Below are 17,396 nucleotides of genomic sequence, written 5' to 3' on the forward strand. Positions count from 1 at the left end.
GGGGCCCGGGGGCCATCCTTCCCTCCTCCGCGGTGTGCACAGGGTTCCTGGGGGCAGAGGTGCTCCCTGGTGGGCTGTGGTGATGGGGCGGGTGGGGCTAAGGAGTGTCCGCCCTCCGGCTCCCAGGTACCAGGAGCCGGTCCCCGTGGCACCCCCGTGGCACTGCCTGTCTCCACACGCACTGTCTGCGCTCAGGCTCTGGCCCCCAGTCATGCTCCAGTGACACCAAATTGCTTGTCATTCTTCACACGCTGCAGGCAGCTTCTCATCCTGGTGACTTTGTCGCTGTGTCCCCTCTGCCAGGACGGCACTCACTCCTTCCCGCTCAGGTTAACTCCTCCCCACCCAGGGCTCACTGGTGGGACCCTGACACCCATCCCGCCCCAGCCTGCCCGCCAGGGAGCGTCACTGGGGTTGAGCCTCTGTCCCGGGGCCCGGTCTCCTGTCCCGGGGCCCGGTCTCCTGCCCCGTGCCGGCCCCCAGTCCGGTCTCTGCCCTCCGCCAGGTCATGAAACCCAGCCAGACCACTCCCGCCTCTGGGCAAAATTCCCCGAGATTCCTTCCCGAAGCCCCCGTCCCCTCAGACCCCCACGGCCCCCACCTCGCCCTGCGCTGGCCCCCTTCCCGCGCGCTGGCTCCAGGCTGTGCCCGAGTTACCCTGAGCCCCTTCCTCTCCACCTCAGGGCCTTTGTCCTCGCCGTCCTCTCGGCCAGGTACCCCCCCCCCACCTCAGGCCCCTGCAGCCAGGGACAGCATTCCCTCCTCCACCCTCTCCCATTCCTGCGGGGACAAGGACCTGGGGACCTACCTGCCTGCCCTCCCCTGGGACCACCTCCCTCCTTCACCGACTCGTCCCGGTGCCCCGTGCTGTGTCCACGTGGAGCCAGGGACCAGCAGCATGTGCTGCGTGAACGGCTGCAGAAACATCTGCAGAAACATCTGCAGGAGAGGAGCCGATCTTGTCTCCGGGGCTGCAAGGTCCGGTGCATTTTTATATCCCCAGGGCCTACTCTGGGGTTGGATAAATGGGGGGGTAAGCCCCCCCAAGTCCTCCTTGCTCCCCTGAGGTGCTGGTGAGAGCACCCGGTCCCTCCCCCACTGGCCTCTCCCCTTCCCGCAGGGGCCGACACCCTGGAACTCATGGCACAGGGACTCGTGCCAGCTCCCAGTGTCAAGGGCAATGCCCAGCAGAGGCAGACACCATGGAACCACCCTCAGAGCTACCACTGACGGGCCACCTTGGCCAAGGTGAGCCCAGCCCTGGGAGAAGGTCTTTGCCCCCAGAGCTGCTCAGACCCAGCTGGTCCTCTCCCAGCTGGGCCTCCAGTGGGCACCTTGGGACCACCGCATCAGACGCTTGGGATGCCCTGTGTGGGCCCGGGGGCGGGTCCCTGGAGAATAGCCTCTGGCCCTGTCCCATGCTGGCATCATCTCTGAGTCTCCCTGTAGAAGGTCTGGTACCACCATCCTTCCACAAAAGGAGCCAGAGGCAACCCCTGCAGGGCCTCAGAGCCCCCTCGCCCCTGCCACACCCCCCGTGCCCTGGCCTGTGCCCCCGTGCTTGGTGGCCACCACTTTTCTGTGTCTCAGAACAAACAGTCTTTATTCCCCTTGAACTTGTTCACTGCCGCACTGATTCCATCCTGTGTCCCCAGTGGGAACCTACTGAGGACCCTTCTCGAGGGGCAGGTGGGCATGAATGGTTCACCAACGCCCCCAGCACCTGCCGAGGGCCTGCCCTGCCCCAGGTGCCCACACATACCTACTCATCTAGTCTCAGGCCACCCTGTGAGGGAGGCGTGCACCACACCCATATGACAGATGAGTAAACTGAGGTTCATGGCAATGACGTCACACAGCCCTCCTGGGGTTCAACATTGGGCAGCTGTTCTTCCCCTCACGTTGAGATGACAGATTTTAGTGCAAATCGCAGCCCTTTACTCTTCCTTGAACCGTCTCCCGCACGTCAGAATCACAAGGCACAGCCACGGTCTCCCTGCGAGGGTCGACCGCGGCCAGCTTGACGGGGCAGAGGCTGGAGTCTAAGAGGTGAGCCACCTGGCAGGGTCAAGGGCAGGGGCCTGGAGTCCCACAGGACAGCTCATCCCGCTTCCTGGTGGGCCGTGAGCTTCTCCTTGGAGGGAAGCAGTCCTGGGCCTCCGGCTGGCACTGGTCTGCGCTCAGACACGCCTGCGCAGCCCTGGGCAGCCCCTGGGCTGACTCTCTAGCAATTTCACCAGCACCGCCACGTGCACGGAGAAGGGGACTCTGGACACGCCAGGCCACTGTGCAACAGCGTGTGTGTGTGTACTGGGGGAGGGGACTGTCACAGGGCTGGCCTGGGGGCCCACAGCCAGGAGGGGTCACCCACTCAAGCCAGTCAGGGAGTGACCTCAAACTCTACGCCTGCTCAGGCCCTGCTCTCTCCTGGTTTGCTGACCGAGGTCATCCAGTGGAACCAGTCCCTCTTCCCTCCTCGCGGCCCGGTGACACGGACGCTCCACTGCTCTCCTGCCCAGACAGGAGACGGGAGACGCTGCAGGGAACATTTCATCTCGCTTCCGCCTCATCTTATCAGGCGGCTGCAGCCCTGCTCCCGCCACCCCCTCCCCCCACGCCCATCAAGGCAGAACCACGTGCTGGGAGCTGGCAGCTCTGCAGCCTGGGAGCCCTCAGTGGGCGGGTGGACCCAGGGGTGCTCAGGGCCAGGACAAAGAAGAGCAACCTGGGCAAGTGGGCGGAGCAGCTGCAGAGTCACCGCCGGGCCTTTGCACATGCTTCCCCTCCTGCTGAGAACACCCCTCCCCTGTTCTTTAGTTCATTCTATCTACCTCTTCCAAGAAGCCCTCCCGGACCTCCCAAACCCCACTCTGGTTAGGGTCAGCTCTCCATAGACTCGGCGCCTGCACCTGTACAGATGGCAGGAAGTCACACGGCCGAGCTGACAGGCCTCCCTTTCTGCTCATCCGGCAGACTGACCCGGGAACCTTACCACATCCCCTGTTCCGTTCCTTCACTTTCTCCTGTCTGCTCAACCTCCCAACGCCTCCTCCCGCACCGCCACTCACAGCTGATGACCTCGCTTCCTTTTCCACGGCAAAAAAGAAGCCACCCCTAGGGAACCTGGCAGATGCCACCGCCAGGTCTCCCCACCTACCAGCATCTGCCCGCCTGTTACTATAGACAGCCCGCCAGGCAGCCCCTCCGCCCACTCCAGGCGCGGCTCCAGCTACCCTCCCCTCACTCCCAGACCACCAATTTTCCCCTCTTTACTGCATCATTGTCTCCAGCACAAGAACATGCAGGTACGCTTGCCATATTGAGAACAACCCTCTGCTGACCCTCCTGGACCTGTCCTCATTCTCTGCTCCAAGAAACGTTGCCTGTCCTTGCACCCAGCCTGCCAGGACCAATACCCAACCTGGCTCGCGTCCCCTCCACGCGACTGAACCAGCTCTCGCCGGTCCCTGACCTCAGTGCCCAGGTGACCTGAACCCTCAGCGGCCAACGGCACGGTCGACGCCTCCCTCCTCATGCAAACACCATCCTCACCTGGCCATCCTTCTCAGCCCCCTCTGCGGGTGGCCCTCCTCTCCCTGGCCTCCTAACCAGCTGGACCCAGGAATAGTGCCTCCAATCTCTCTCCTGCCCTGGGTACACTCACCCCATGGTGGCCCCAGCCACAAATACCATCGCTCCACTGAGGGCACCCAAATTTGTGTCTCCCCGACTCCAGGCGTGCATACCCTCAGCTGCCTCTGACTCTGCTTGGATATCTCGCAGATGGCACAGACCTGCGGGGCCCACTGTATCCCACTCCGCTCGCCCTCCCCAAATCCACAGCCTTCCCTCCCCAGTCCCTGCCCCGACCCAGCAGGGCCAGCACTCCTCCCCGAGCCTGGAGGCACCCTTGACTCCTTTTCTCTTTCCAGCGCCGCCCACCACGCTGAGTCCAACTTTTCTTGTGCGGCATTGCTGCACACCCTCCTAACTGACTCCTGCCCTCACCTGCTCTCAGCCAGAGGGGTCCTGTTGAAGGCTAAGTCCAATCCACCCTCCATCTCCAAAGCTCCTGCATCGCTAGGGTCAGGCCCAACGTGCTCACACGGATCACCTGATGGCAGGTAGCCTTCCCATTGCCCCCTGGACCTCACCTTCCAGCCGCATTCAGCACGGCCTTGCCTCAGGGCCTTTGCACGTGCTGTTCTTCTGCCTGGATCTGTCTCCCAGATAGCCCACGGCTGCCCCTCTCCTCCTTCACTCAACATTCAAACGCAACTTTCTTGGCGAGGCCTTTCCTACACTCTGCAGGCATCCTCTCTCCCCGTTTCCCTGCCGGGCCTGTGTGTCCTTGGCCTCACCCCCTGGAGTGGCAGCTCCCCAGGACAGGGATTTCTGTCTGCCTCGTTCCCTGCTGGGTCCTCAGACCCTGCAGCAGAGGCTGGCAACCAGGAGGGCCCAATAAACATTCGCTGAATGAATGAAAAACACAGAGTGAATGCATTTTACAGATGAGCAAACTGGGGCTTAGAGGGAGAAAGCGCGCCCCGCCCCAGGTCAACAGGCTGCAGGCCTCCTGGCAATCAACCCGAATTCCCCTCCGCAGCTTCCAGTGCTTTGGGCTTTTCCTTGCCTCTGAGGTCAGCGGCTTTAGGGGGTTGGCTTTGTTTGTCTGGCTCTGCCAGAAGAAGTTGCTCTCTGATTTCCATAAGGGCTGAGCCCCCTGAAATGATCATGAGAGGGTGAAATGTGAATTTCAGGTCCATAATGAGTGTTCAGTGTAAGTACGTACAAAACACGGCATGGAAGTACTTACACTAAGTAAGCATCCAGCTGTTTATTGAGGTCGGGGAGCCCGACAAAGTAGAGGATGCCCAGTGAAATTTATTTAAATTCGCTTAAATTTCACTGGCCATTCTGTACTCTATCTGGCAGCCCGAGTACGGAGACAGAGGTGACCCCATGGAGGAGGGCCTCCAGCACCGGCAGGAGAGGTTATCCCGTGCCCGTCATGAAGAAGGCCGGCCATCTGCGCGGGAAACACAGCTTGGGCAAAGGCCGGGAGATGAGTGTGGCCAGAGCCCAGGCCTGGGGCAGCTGGCAGGAGGCCGAGAGCGCCTGGCCCCGAGTGTGGGCCAAGTGTCCGGTCCCCTTGCTCGGGGCGCCGGGAGCCCCAGGGGAGCTCCACAGCGGAAAGGACTGGCGACAGGCTCCGGCCTGGGGCTGTCCCTCTGGTGGGTGAGTCGGGACAGGGAGTCCCAAGGAGGCTGCCTCAGGAGAGGTAGGGCCAGCCACACAGCGGGCCCCAGGAAGCCCCCAAGGCCCCCCTTTCTGGCTGTGTTGGGGCTCCTTGGGCACCCCCGCCTGGCCTCGTCTTTCCCAGCACCCAGCCCAGCACCGCTGCTCATCTACTCTCTTTCCTCACCCCCTAGACTGAGGGGGCCTGGAGGGTGGGACTGTGCACACGTTGGCCCTGGACCCCTCCCCTGCCCCAAGGCCACACCTGCTCTCTGCCCAGAATCCGTGTTCAGGGGGCGTCCGCTGGGAGGACAGGTGGGTGGTGTGGTGCTTCCGCTGGTGAGGCTCCCAGATGAAGCTCCCAGCGCCCGCCACGCTGCCCTGGAGCCCAGGTGAGAAGAGGCTGCCGTGCAACACTCTGATGATCAGGTTCTGCCCACCACGGAGCCCACGCTGGCTTCACTCATGTGACCACCCCACCACAGACACGGGCACGCATTAACTGGACCGGCGGTGGGGCCTGCTTTCCAGAATTCTGGGGATCATAAAGGTAATCAGGGCTGTGGGAGGCTTGTTGATGACCCTGGAGCGCGGGGCATAGGGTGGCCTGCCCCATCCCGGCACTCTCTACGTGCCCCTGGGCCCCTCCGGGATGCCCTTGGTCCCTGGTCCCTCTGCCCTCACTGCCCCACCTACCCCGCACCTCTCCACACCCACAGGAGACAGTCCTGGGGGCCAAACTGAGTCTGGAAGAAAAGAACACTGGCGTTACGATCATAGATTTTAGCAGCAGCTGGTGGTTGCAAGGCACTGGGGCCGAGGAAGGAGGCTGCTTTTCTGGGCCTCAGTTTCCCCATCAGTAACCAAAGCCCAAAGGACACCTGTGACCATCACCTCCTCTGGAAGCTTCCCCCGAGATCACCCCCATTCAATCACTCAATCACCCAGTGAGACCTACTGCGAGCCCTTGACAGTCCCCTCACTGAATCCTCACCCGAGGCCTGGCAGGGAGTGGGGAAGCGACCCATTGTACAGATGAAAGAATTGTGGCCTGGAGGGCCAGGGCCTTTCTCAAGGGCACCCAGCTAGTGAGCATGGGAGCCAGGATAGAACCCTCCCCATGGCAGCCCCTCTGGCCAGGACACAGGACACAGAGGCGCAACCCCCTGCCCTGGCAGGGCACCCCCCCATGCTGTCTGCCACGAGGGCTGAGGATCCCAGGATACCTGCTCCCGAGCACCCATCCCACAGACATCTTGTGCATCCCTGCCTGCCCCATCTCCATCCTTCCCATGTCAGGTAGCAGCAGCTCCATCGCTCAAGGAAGACACCCAGGCCTTGTCCCCGACACCGGCGCCCTGATGGGCAACGCCTCCAGAGCCTCAGTGGGCCTGTCGAGGGATGCAGGCGATGCGGCAGCTCTCAGGCTGTCATGAAGGTAGGGTGAGAGCGTGCAGGAGGGGGCCAGAGATCTCAAACAGTCAGGGCTGGCTTTCTGCGCGTGGTCAATGGGGGTGAGGCAGAACGCTGAGAAACAGGTACACGGCACGTCCTTGCTCTGAAATACTCAGCCACCACCAGGACTGGTGATGCGCCCTCTCTGGGAAAGATGCAGTCTGGGGGCACAGCAGAGCTGGCCCGCTGCCCCCGACCCTGAAATGCTCTCGCAGTCCTAACTCAGTCTAGGTCTGCAGGTCACAGCCCGACACCCGCCCTCGCCAGGCGGTCCTCTCCTTCACGATGGGAATAATGCCATCTGCCCAATGGTTGGGGAAACAGGGTCTGGGAACAAATGAGACCATGTGAGAGGCGGGCAGGAGGCTAACAGGGTGAAGCGGCCCACACAGTGCCAGCCACGTGCCCAGCTCCACGTTCACGAATTCATTCGCAAAACAACCTTCCAAGTTAGGTGCTATTATTATGATCTGCGTTTTAGAGATGCAGAAACTGAGAATCAGAGAGGTTCAGAAACTTGCCCAGGTCCACACAGCCGGTAAGTGGCAGGTCTGGGATTCAAATCCAGGTAAGTCCACCTTCTTAACCACGTACTTCATCAGGGAGCCTTTGCAGAGGAGTGGGACTCAGATGGGCTGTGAGGACAGGAGACTTTGAAGGGCAGGGCAGAAGAAGGTAAGAGAGAACAGTCCATATGGATGGTCCCTTTATAATGCCCTGACTCCCAAAGGGAGAAATCAAAGTGAGGCAATCATTCACAGCTTAGTAAGAATTAGCGCATAAGACCTCCTCTGCTAGAATCATGTTTAGAAGTGAGGCAGAGCTGGGAGGAGCAGCTGAGTCCAGGGCTCAGGTGGCCACACAGAGGGGCGCTGGGTGCCACACAAGAGCTTTGGGTTTTCTGAAGGGTCAGTGGGGGCCCGGAGGCCTCGGAGGTGCATCCTCACTCTGGGCTTCGGGAAGGGTGCGGGTGTGGCCCTCAGGAGGGAAGGGGCGAGTGGGCTGCAAATTTTGGCCCAGACACAGAGAGGCCTCCTCCCACTGGGCAGTGTCCAGCTGCTCTGGGAGGCTGTGGCTGTCCTGACCCCGGAGACCTAGACAAGCCCCTTTCCGCCTCTGGCCTCTGTTTCCCCAAACCCCTTCGGCTCCGTGATCCCTCCTGGCTGGCAGGGGCGGGAGGCCGAGAGCCCGAGAACGGCAGAGCTCAGCTGCCAGGTGAGGAAGAGCATCCCCCCTGCCCGCGGCATCCCCCCTGCCCGCGGGCCTTTGCCCACATCGGACCCCCTGCCGGGAATGCCCTCCCCCCACTCCTCCTTATCTCCGTCCAAGCACCTCCCTCTCAGGAAGGCTCCCCTACATGCTGCTGAGGCCAGATCCCTCCGGTGGAGGCTCTCACACCTCTGAGGGCCTCTCACGGGGTGATTTTTTTAAAAAAACACTACTCCCTGAGGGGGTGGGGGGCAAAAGTGTCCCCAACACTCCCCTTCCTGGGAGGCAGAGTGGAGGCCCCCCTCTCGGGCATCATGAAGCGTGGGGAATCGCTGTTCCCCATCCTCCTTCCTCACTGTGCACCACACTTTGGTCTCATTCCAGAGCATTTACTGAGCATCTACTACGTGACAGCTCTAAGTGCTGGGGGTCAGCAGTCAGTTGCTGTTCTTGGTGGGGAGACGGATGTAAATAAGATAAATAAATAAGACAAATTGAGAGTCAGGTGGGGATGAGGGAGATGGAAAATCAAGGCAGGGAGGAGGAGGAGGCTGGGGGAGGGGCTATAACTGTACATGGAATGAGTGGTCAGGAGCACCACCCTGACCAGGGATGACATTTGAGAAAGATGTGAAAGGAGGGGAGGCAGGGAGTCACGTGGATATCTGGGGATGAACATTCCACGCAGAAGGAAAGGCACCTGCAAAGGCCCTGGGGCAGGAGCCTAAAAAAAAAAAGCCCAAAACAAGGAAAACCAAAAATATTTAAAAAACAAAAAACGAAAAAATTAAAAACACAACAAAAACACAAAACAACCCCCCAAACAAAAAAAAGCCAAAAAACAAAAAAACCCCAAACTCCCACAAAACCCCAAAAAACACAACCCCAAAAAAACACAACAAAAAAACCCAAACAAAAAAACGAAAAAATTAAAAAACCCAAAACCCAAAAAATCTCCAAAAACCAAAAAAATTTAAAAACAGAAAACCCAGAAAACCAGAAAACAAAAAAAGCCAAAAAACCGAAAAAAATTTTTTAACCCAAAAAACAAAAAAATCCCCAAAACCAATAAAAAAAAAAACCCAAAGTAAAAACCCACAAAACTCCAAAAAGCAAAAAAACACATACACACAAAACGAAAAACCAAAACCAAACCAACCAACCAAACAACAGCAGCAACAAAAACCCACAAAGAACGACGACCAAGAGGAGCCTGACCTCAAAACCATACGCGAAAATCACTTTCAATAGCTTCATGACGTCAGAAGGGTTTCTTAAACAAGACACAAAAAGCTTTCATCAAAAAGTGAAAGCCTGAAAGATTCAAGAGAAATTCAACGGAATTAAAATTAAGAACTTCTGTTCATCAGAGGACCATTGAAAGAGTGAGAAGCAAGCAAACCAGCGGGAGGTGCATTTGCCACACGTGTGACTGACAAGGGCTCTCTGAAGAGCTCCAAATCAATAGGACAAGCGATGGAAAAACACACAGAAGTCACAAACGAGGAAGCCCAAACGGGCAGTAATCCAGGGCCGTGCAATTAACGCTACAGCTACCGGAGGAGCAGCTCCCCGCCTGTGGCCTGAGGGAGCCCAGGGAGGGGAGGCTGCGGAGACACAGGAAGTCCCAGCGCCGCGGGGAGGGCGTGGCCTCATCTCCTAAAGCTGGCGGTGGGCGTGCCCTGTGCCCCCGCAGTGCCGCCCCGAGGTACCCCAGGAAGGCTGCACGAGCTCCCCAGCACCTGGACAGGCACGGTCACAGCAGTTTCATTCAACAATGGTCCAGGCTGGAAGCCGCCCGTCCGGATGGCCATCAGTGAACAAAGAGGTATAACTTCACTCACAAATGCCGTTCCCCAAGACAGCCAGCAATGGGCAGCTCCACGCACTCTAAGGACACCTCTCGAAAACATGATGCTTTAGTGGAAAAAAAAAAAAGCCAACCTGAAAGCACAGGCTAATAGACACCATGTATGTGAAGTTGCAGACCGGGCAAAACAAAACGATGTCAGTTAGGGCTGCTCTCAGCGGCCAAATCGGGAAGAAAACAAGCAACCACTTTATCACAAAAGCCAGGATCCTGAAGACTTCCGGGGGAGGGGGAGGGGGCTGTGACTGGGGAAGGGTCTCGATGGGGGCTGACCCCTGGGAGGTTGGCAGCATTCAACGTGTTGACCTGGGTGGCGGTCGTTCTAAAGTTAACCTCTAAACGGCACAGATGTTTATTACTTTTTCTAGATGCCTATCACAGCTCACAACTTTGAACAATTATATTGTGGGGGGGAGGGATGGACTTGGAACAGGAATAGCTCTGGGTTTCCTAGGCACCTTCTGTGTCCCAGGTGCCATGTGAGGCGACTGACCCACTTTGCTCTATGACAGAGGAGAGAACTGAGGCTCCCACAGAGGAAATGGCTTGCCAAAAGGCATGCAGCAAAGCGGCCACGGCGGTTGTTAAAACAGGCGGAGCCGGGGCAGACAAGGCAGAGGAGGGGATTAACTTGGGATTAGCGGTGCAGCGGCTCCGCGTGCTGACAGCCAGCCGGGACTCGCTAATATCTGCAAATATTTGAGTGTCACAGGAAGAGTTTTTCAAGCAGTCAGAGGCAGGAGAGCTGGGTGAGCGAGGGGCAGGGGGCATGCATCAGGCCAGAGCAGAGGCGGCCAGATCTGGGGCTGGAGAAATGGACCCCATGCTCTGCTCGCAGGGGCTTCCTTATGGGGCGGAGAGGACAGAGGACACCCCACCGACCTCCACTCCCCACCCCTCACCGGTCTCCCTGAACACAGCCTTGTTTCCTCAGGCCCCCAGGACGCTGCACCTCTAGGAAGGCTCGTCCTATCTGTCCTCCTTGCAAACTCCTATTCATTCTTTAAGCCTTGGCTCAAGTGTCCCTGCTTCCAGGAAGCCCTCTCTGATTCCCCAGGCTAGTGTCTCCAACCTGGGATCCCTGGGGGCCTGTGTTTTGGGCCTGGGTCCCTGTTCTGGAGGGCTGACCTGTCTCAGCATCAGCGCAGGACCTGGTACACAGAGGGGGAATGAGCCCATCTGGGGGTGAGGGATAGGAGAGTCACAAAGGCCTCAGAGAAAAGTGACACGGAGGATAACTAGTCTGTCATGTGGACAAGAAGGTGGGTGGAAGGGCATTCTGAGCAGAGACGACAGCATGGGAGGCCTGAAAGGCAGAGAGGCATGAAGGTGACAGCTAGTTCGGGACTCAGAAGTGGGGCTGCAGCGTGGGGTGGTGGTGAGGAGAGAGGCTCGGGCAGAGGGAGCCCCAGCTGGGTACCTGCTCACAAAGGGAGCCGCTGAGGGTCACAGGACATAGTCCTTGTGGTTCGGGCACTGTGGCTGGGTGTGTGTGTTGTGTGACAAGTGTTGGACGGGGCAAAGGGCCTGCCCTCTCGGAGCTCAGTTCAGATTCCTAGGCCCAGCCTGCGATGCGGGCCCCAGGACAAGAGGAAGGACCCCGGCACAGAGCCATCCTGCTGGACAGCCAAGACCCCTTCACTTGGACCACAAATGAATCCTCTCCCGCCTGAGAACCCAGAGTTGTGCAGGTCGGATGCCCCACAGTGAACCTCTACCTGGACACCTGCTGTGGGCCAGGTCCCAGGTGAGGCCCGTCAGACCCCAGTATCTCAGGTCGTCCTCCCAACAGCCCTGCAAGGTGGGGGTGCTCAGGATACCCACTTTACAGATGAGGAAACTGAGCCCCAGAGAGGGTCAGGACTTTGCCAGAAGACCCTGTGACCTGCACCATGGGAGGCCATGCTGACCAGCTTCCCCTACATCCCTTGGGGCCTCTTGGTCCTGGACCCCTGACACTAAATGCAGGGCAGAACCCTACAGGGGCAGCCCCAGTACTGGCTGGGAAGAAAGAGTCTGGAAAGGCCCTCGAGGTCACTCTGAAACTACTAATAGGGTGAGAGGGAGAGGAGAGCAGGATGCTCCCCAATTCTGGGAGGCTATGCTGTGTCCTGGCCACACGGGACCCCCAATCCCACCAGCTCCTGAGCTCTGCTTCCGATGCCTCAGTGAAGCCAAGAAGCCTGGGCCCTGTGGCCACTGCGACTAACCTTCAGGATTCCACTCGGGGAAGCCCTCAGCCCACCCAATAAAGAGATGCTCGGCGCCCTCAGCAGCTGGGACAGTGCATCTGCCCACCCGGCTCACTTGCCCACCTGTGTTCCAGCCAGGCTGGGCCACGTCTCTGTCCCTACTGCTCACAAGCTCCAGGCTGGGCATGGAGAGAGAGGGAAAGAGAACCAGAGAGGGGCCCCCCACCAGCCTGGCCTCAAGGTGCCCCATGAATGCTACCTTCTTTTCAAGTCCCAGGTACGTAGTGATGCCTCCTCCACAGACAGCCCCATCCAGTAGGGGTACTGGTGAGATGACAGCCGATGGGGGTATAGAGGAGGATCCTGGCATGAGGTCAGAGGCCTGAGCTCATCTATGTGGCCAGAGGCAGGGCTGCCGCTGTCTGGGCCTCATCAGCCCCACCTGGACCTTGACCATGATAAGGTGGGCCTGGCTGATGGACGTTTGGTTTTGTGTCTGAGCTCCTACGACCTAAGAGACTGGACTCCTCCTCCCAGCCCAAGACTGATGGGTTCTGGTCCTGTGGGACCCACAAGGGAGGGCTGCACTCCAGCTCAGCGGCCAGAAGAAGGCCCTGCTCTCATGTCCAGTCTGGGGCCTCCCTGTGGGCCCACCTGTCCCCAGGGTCCCCCTGGGCATTCCCGAGTGACCCATCCACAGCACATGAGGGTCACTTGGGAAGGCCCCAGGGCCCTCTCCCCTAGACCGTGGGGCCTGCACTGGAACACGCTGGGCTCTGCTGGGTCCCTGCCCCTTGGGGAATGGGTGCACCCGCTACCGAGCTGCCTTCCCAGGGATGCTGATCCTGGCCTTGGGAGGGGGGAAGAGGGGGGAGGAGGAGGCCAAGAGACCCTCCAGGCCCCGCGGATCTTCCTGAAACCCAGCAGCCAGAGCTGGGCCTCGGTTCAGCTTCCGGAAGGAAGACACAGGAGGGGTGATCCCAAAGTGGGGGTCAGGGTGCCCAAGGGAAGTTGTGAATATTCAAATCGACTGATCCCGGGCCAGCCGAGAAGGGCGCCCAGTGGAGTCCTTAAGGCTCAAAGTTTAGCACCTGGAGGGAGGCCGAGGGAGACTCTCCCCAGACGCCCTCTCGGGATTCCCCTAAAATGGCTCCAAGACACGACTGCCTGGCCCGCCGGGAGGACCCCATCCCCCGCCCCTGCCCCCACAAGGTGGAAACTTAAAAACTCAGAACAGGCAATTGTCAGCTGGGGGATGGGAGACCGGCCGGCGCGGGGGACTGATGCGTAACGGCAGGAGCAGCGTCCCGGGGGACAATCCAGAGTCCAGGGCAGGGCCGGGGGTACCGCGTAAACCCGCGCGCGCGCCGACCCGGCCCTGGGTGGCGCACTCCCACCCGCAGCCGCATCGGCCCCGGCCCGGCCGGGGACCCCCCGCGCGGCGCTCCCCGCGGTCTAGCCGAGCGCGCGCGCGCGCACACACACACGCACCACACACACGCATACCGGCCCGGGCCAGCCCCGCCGGGCGGCCGCGGGCCGTAGATGCGCTCGGGCAAAGCCCTCTCCCGTCGCCCTCCCTAGCGCCCCCATCCCCGACCCCGGCCCCGGGAGCCGCGGCACGGAAGACGCTCCACTCACCTGAGTTTCTCCATGTCTGCGGCAGAGGCCTGCGAGAAACCAAACGAGAGGGTCAGCAGGCAGGAGGCGTGCGCTCCGCGGCCGCGCCGGGCGGAGCTGGGCACCGCGGGCACAGGCGGGCGCGGCGGCGGGTCACCCCCGCGCGGCTCGGTTGTTGGAAAGTCCGGCCCGCGCGCCCCCAGCCCACACTCACTGGCCGCAGTCCCTGGGACTCAGTGGGTGCGCGGGGCCTCGGCCGAGTAACAGGTGAGCCCGCCCGGGCCGCCGCGCACCGAGTTACGCCCCCCGGGGAGAGGAAGGGGCTGGCCCGGGGACTCGGGACCGCGCTGACCGGGCCGATCCCAGTCTCGCCTGCCCGAAAAAGAGGGGACCCGGACTGGCTGCGTTAACTCTCCGGCGGCCGCGGTCCCCGCTGCACCCCCCCCCCCCCCCCCCCCCGCCCGTTAACCCTTCCAGCCCCGCGCTCCCTCCCGGAGGAAGCCAAGCCCTGAATTGCAGAATCTCCGAGTCGGAGAAATGTTCAAATCGGGCAATTGGGGGCCATATGGAAGTGCAGAACCTGACACGCACACGATCCGAGGGTGCTAGCAGTCGGGACCTCAGACTCCTCAATCAGGGACCCTGCTGCCCTCAGCTCCTGGGGTCCGGGCCTGGCTCGCCCCTCTGGGCCCAAGGGATTAACCCTTGCGCGCCCTGTTCGCCAGCGGGGCTCCCTGCCGGGCTTGCGCAGACCCGCCCGCGCGCGGCTTGGAGACCCTCCCCGCCCAGCCCGGCGCAGCCGGGAAGCCCCTCCGAGGGCCGGACGGGGGGCCCATCGGCTGCCATTAACCCTGCGGGCGCCGGCGAACAACCCGGACCGCTAGCGGCCCGGGCGGGATCGCACTTCCTGCGCGAGGCGGGGGGCGCGGGAAGGGCTCTCCATCGCCCGGGAGAGGCCGCTCCCGGGGGCTTTTCCCCGTCCTTCCGTACCATGGCCGGCATTAAAGGGGGACGGGGGGCTGAGCCCAGGGACCACGCGACACACCTGGGAAGACTGATGGCTGCCCATCCCGGCCCCTCGCGCCAGGAGCCGCCGCCGCGTCCGCCGGGAGCGCGCTCCGCTCCGGTCGGGGCCCCACGCCGCCTCCCCACCGCCCCGCCGGGCGAGGGCGCAGCCCGGCAGCCAGCGCCGAGCTGGAAGGCCCGACCGGGGGCCCTCCGCCAGGCTCGGCCACCAATTCCCCGGGTGCTGGTCAGGACCTCCCGAGACTCCCCTGGCCTCAGTTTCCTCACCTGCGAGCTGGGCTTGGGGGCAGGCGGAGCAAGACAAGGCGCTCTGCTGCCCTTCTGCATCGCGGACTGCGGAGGGGCTGGGGTGCGGGAAGGAATTCCAGAGGAAAGGATCCCCGAGGCGTCTGGACTGGCGGCCAGACACAATCCCCGACGCTCTAAAAGTTGTCGGAGACCACGAGCCCAGACCCCTCTATATACCCTCCTCCCCCAAGACAAAGAGCTGGCCGATTGGCCAGCATCTCCCCGACGCCCCCTATGTACCCAGGCCCACCTTTCCCAGGTTCCCATCACCGCGCTCAGCACACTAGATCCCAGCATACAGCAGGCGCTCAATAAACACGGATAATGCATGCTTGAATCCTACACCTCTCTGGCGTGTCTTTCCTGCCTCTTCCCTTCTGGCTGTGAGTTCCAGGCAGGAGCCGGGTCCCTTCACCAGGGCACCCCCAGCACCCAGCAGGCCTGGCTTCCACCCCGCCAACGCAGGGTGGGAGGAGCCCCGCGTTGCGAGGGTCAGCCCCAAGCCCCAAAGTCCAAGTGTTCCATCATCCACCCACGGTGTCTCGCTCATTCATTAGCTCTGGGCTTGGTTCTTGCGGTTCCGAGGCGGCAGCAAATGAGGCGAGCCCTGCCCTCAGGGGCTAATGGTTGAGAAATGAAACCGCGGCTCGCCTCCCGGGAGTGTCCACTCACAGCAGAACGGCAGAGATAATAAGGACACCACCGCCCAGCAGCCCTGCGTTCACCGCACTGTCCGGCTCTTCCTCAGGGAAGCAGTCACTCGCATTTTACGCATAAGGAGAGCGAAGCTCAGAGACAGAGCCCAGCCGGGCCTGGACCCCATTCCTCAGAGACCTTTCCCACCCAAAGCCTGGGGACACCCCTCAGATGCCTCCAGTTGCCTCAGTCACTCACAGTGAATGACCTGCCAGGGAGTTTGTCTAAAATTAATAAGAATGTATTAAAATTTAATTATAAAAATCTCACATTTATTATTTATATTGAATGTTTCAGCTCTTCTCAAAGGCCTGTCTGGGGATTTCTTCCCCAAGAAGGGACTCTAGGAGAGGCTGCTGAGTTGCCCTGGTGGCAGGGGGTGGGGTGGGAGGGAGGGAGGGGGGTGGGAGGGGCAGAAGGCTGACAGGGAATGGGAGGGGGGGTCCAGCCCCAGCACCTCAGCAGCCCCTGCCTTCGCTCTGCTAATCCAGACCCTGAAGCCTGGCTCTGATCCTACCACGCAGTCTCCCCAGACCCAGTGACTGTGTGGTCACCACCGCCCTCACCCTTAAAGGCCGCTTCCTCCAGTCAGCCCTCCATGATGGAGGCCCAGCGGAGTAGTTGGGTTTGGCCTCCACACCAGTTCTGTACTCCCTGGGGCAGGGCCTGTGTCTTGCCCAGCTGTGTCCCGGGGCTAGCCCAGCACCTCACCCAGGGGGTGGGAGCTGTGCGTGAAGCTCTGGGTGTATGTGCAAAGAGTGTCACAGCTGTGTGGGGCTGGCCCTGTGCGGAGGGGCTATGCCTTTGGCAATGGTCTTGGTACTGGGGCCAGAGAACCACGTTTGAGTCTTGACTCTGCAAATCATAATCACAAGATTTGGGGATATTCCTGACATGCCCCTCTTTTGGATGAGGAAACCTGGGCCGGAGCATGAAGTGGCTTGCCCTGTCACCTGAGGTTAGCTGAGGCCTGCCTGTTGGGCTGGGTGGAGGAGAACGGGGCACTGCGTGGGTCTCAGACCAGAGGTGGTGCCTCCATTATAGGAGGGGGGCCGGGGCTGGTGGAGACCATGACTATGAGGGACCTTGAGATGTCTAGGGTCCCCAGTGTGAAATGATGGGGCAGGAAATACCCTCAAGGTCCCATCTGGCCCCTCCAGGGACCACAGGCAAGTGGGGTCCCAGTGCTCTCCTGATACAGGTAGGAACACAGGCTGGCACTCTGGGTGCCCTCAGAGGGAGAGTTCATCCCTGCCCTGGGCGCTGTCCCTCTGGTTCACCCCATACTCACAGCCCCACGCCTATTCCTACGACACACCTGTGACATTGTCACTGTCTGTCCTAGACTCTCCTCTTGTCTCTTCTAGGTGGTCCAGCCCGGTGGCCATCTTTATTTCACACAAGCCCCACTTGTTGGCTAAACCGGACCACACCATGCATCCCTGCCTCAGCCCACCTGCTACGTCTTCCTCCATGCCTTTGCTGGTGCTGGCCCCTGCCGCCCCGAATGCTCACCCTCCTTCACCCCAAGCCATATTCTGAGCTCCCTGCCGACCACCACTGCCCCACCACCTCCCTCCTTTCCCTATTCCCTGAGAGACTCTGAGCTTCCCGAGGGCCAGAGACAGGCCCCTCCACCCTTAGTTGCCTGCTGTACAGCCAGCGCAGCCTTTGGCCCTGTTAAGGAAATCAATCCTGTTTAATCCCCATCGTGACTTGCGAGGCGGGTCTTACAACCCCCATTTTACAGATGCAAAAACAGAGGCTCCAAGAGGCAAACCCCTGCAGGTCGGGTGCAGAAG

At 60.7% G+C, this 17,396-nt stretch overlaps 1 protein-coding gene across 2 annotated transcripts in view; it reads right to left on the reverse strand.

Moving 5' to 3' along the window:
- BEGAIN (brain enriched guanylate kinase associated) overlaps positions 1-17,396 on the reverse strand; it is a 44,703-nt gene that overhangs the window by 14,241 nt on the left and 13,066 nt on the right. For both annotated transcript variants that reach the window (XM_027120579.1, XM_027120580.1), the window contains exon 2: positions 13,606-13,634. In XM_027120579.1, coding sequence (XP_026976380.1) covers positions 13,606-13,634 — 29 coding nt within the window. The remainder of the gene's footprint in view (positions 1-13,605; positions 13,635-17,396) is intronic.

Source organism: Aethalodelphis obliquidens, unplaced genomic scaffold, assembly GCF_003676395.1.
Source record: "Aethalodelphis obliquidens isolate GAN/ISIS:26980383/991018 unplaced genomic scaffold, ASM367639v1 scaffold21, whole genome shotgun sequence".
NCBI lineage: Eukaryota > Metazoa > Chordata > Mammalia > Artiodactyla > Delphinidae > Aethalodelphis > Aethalodelphis obliquidens.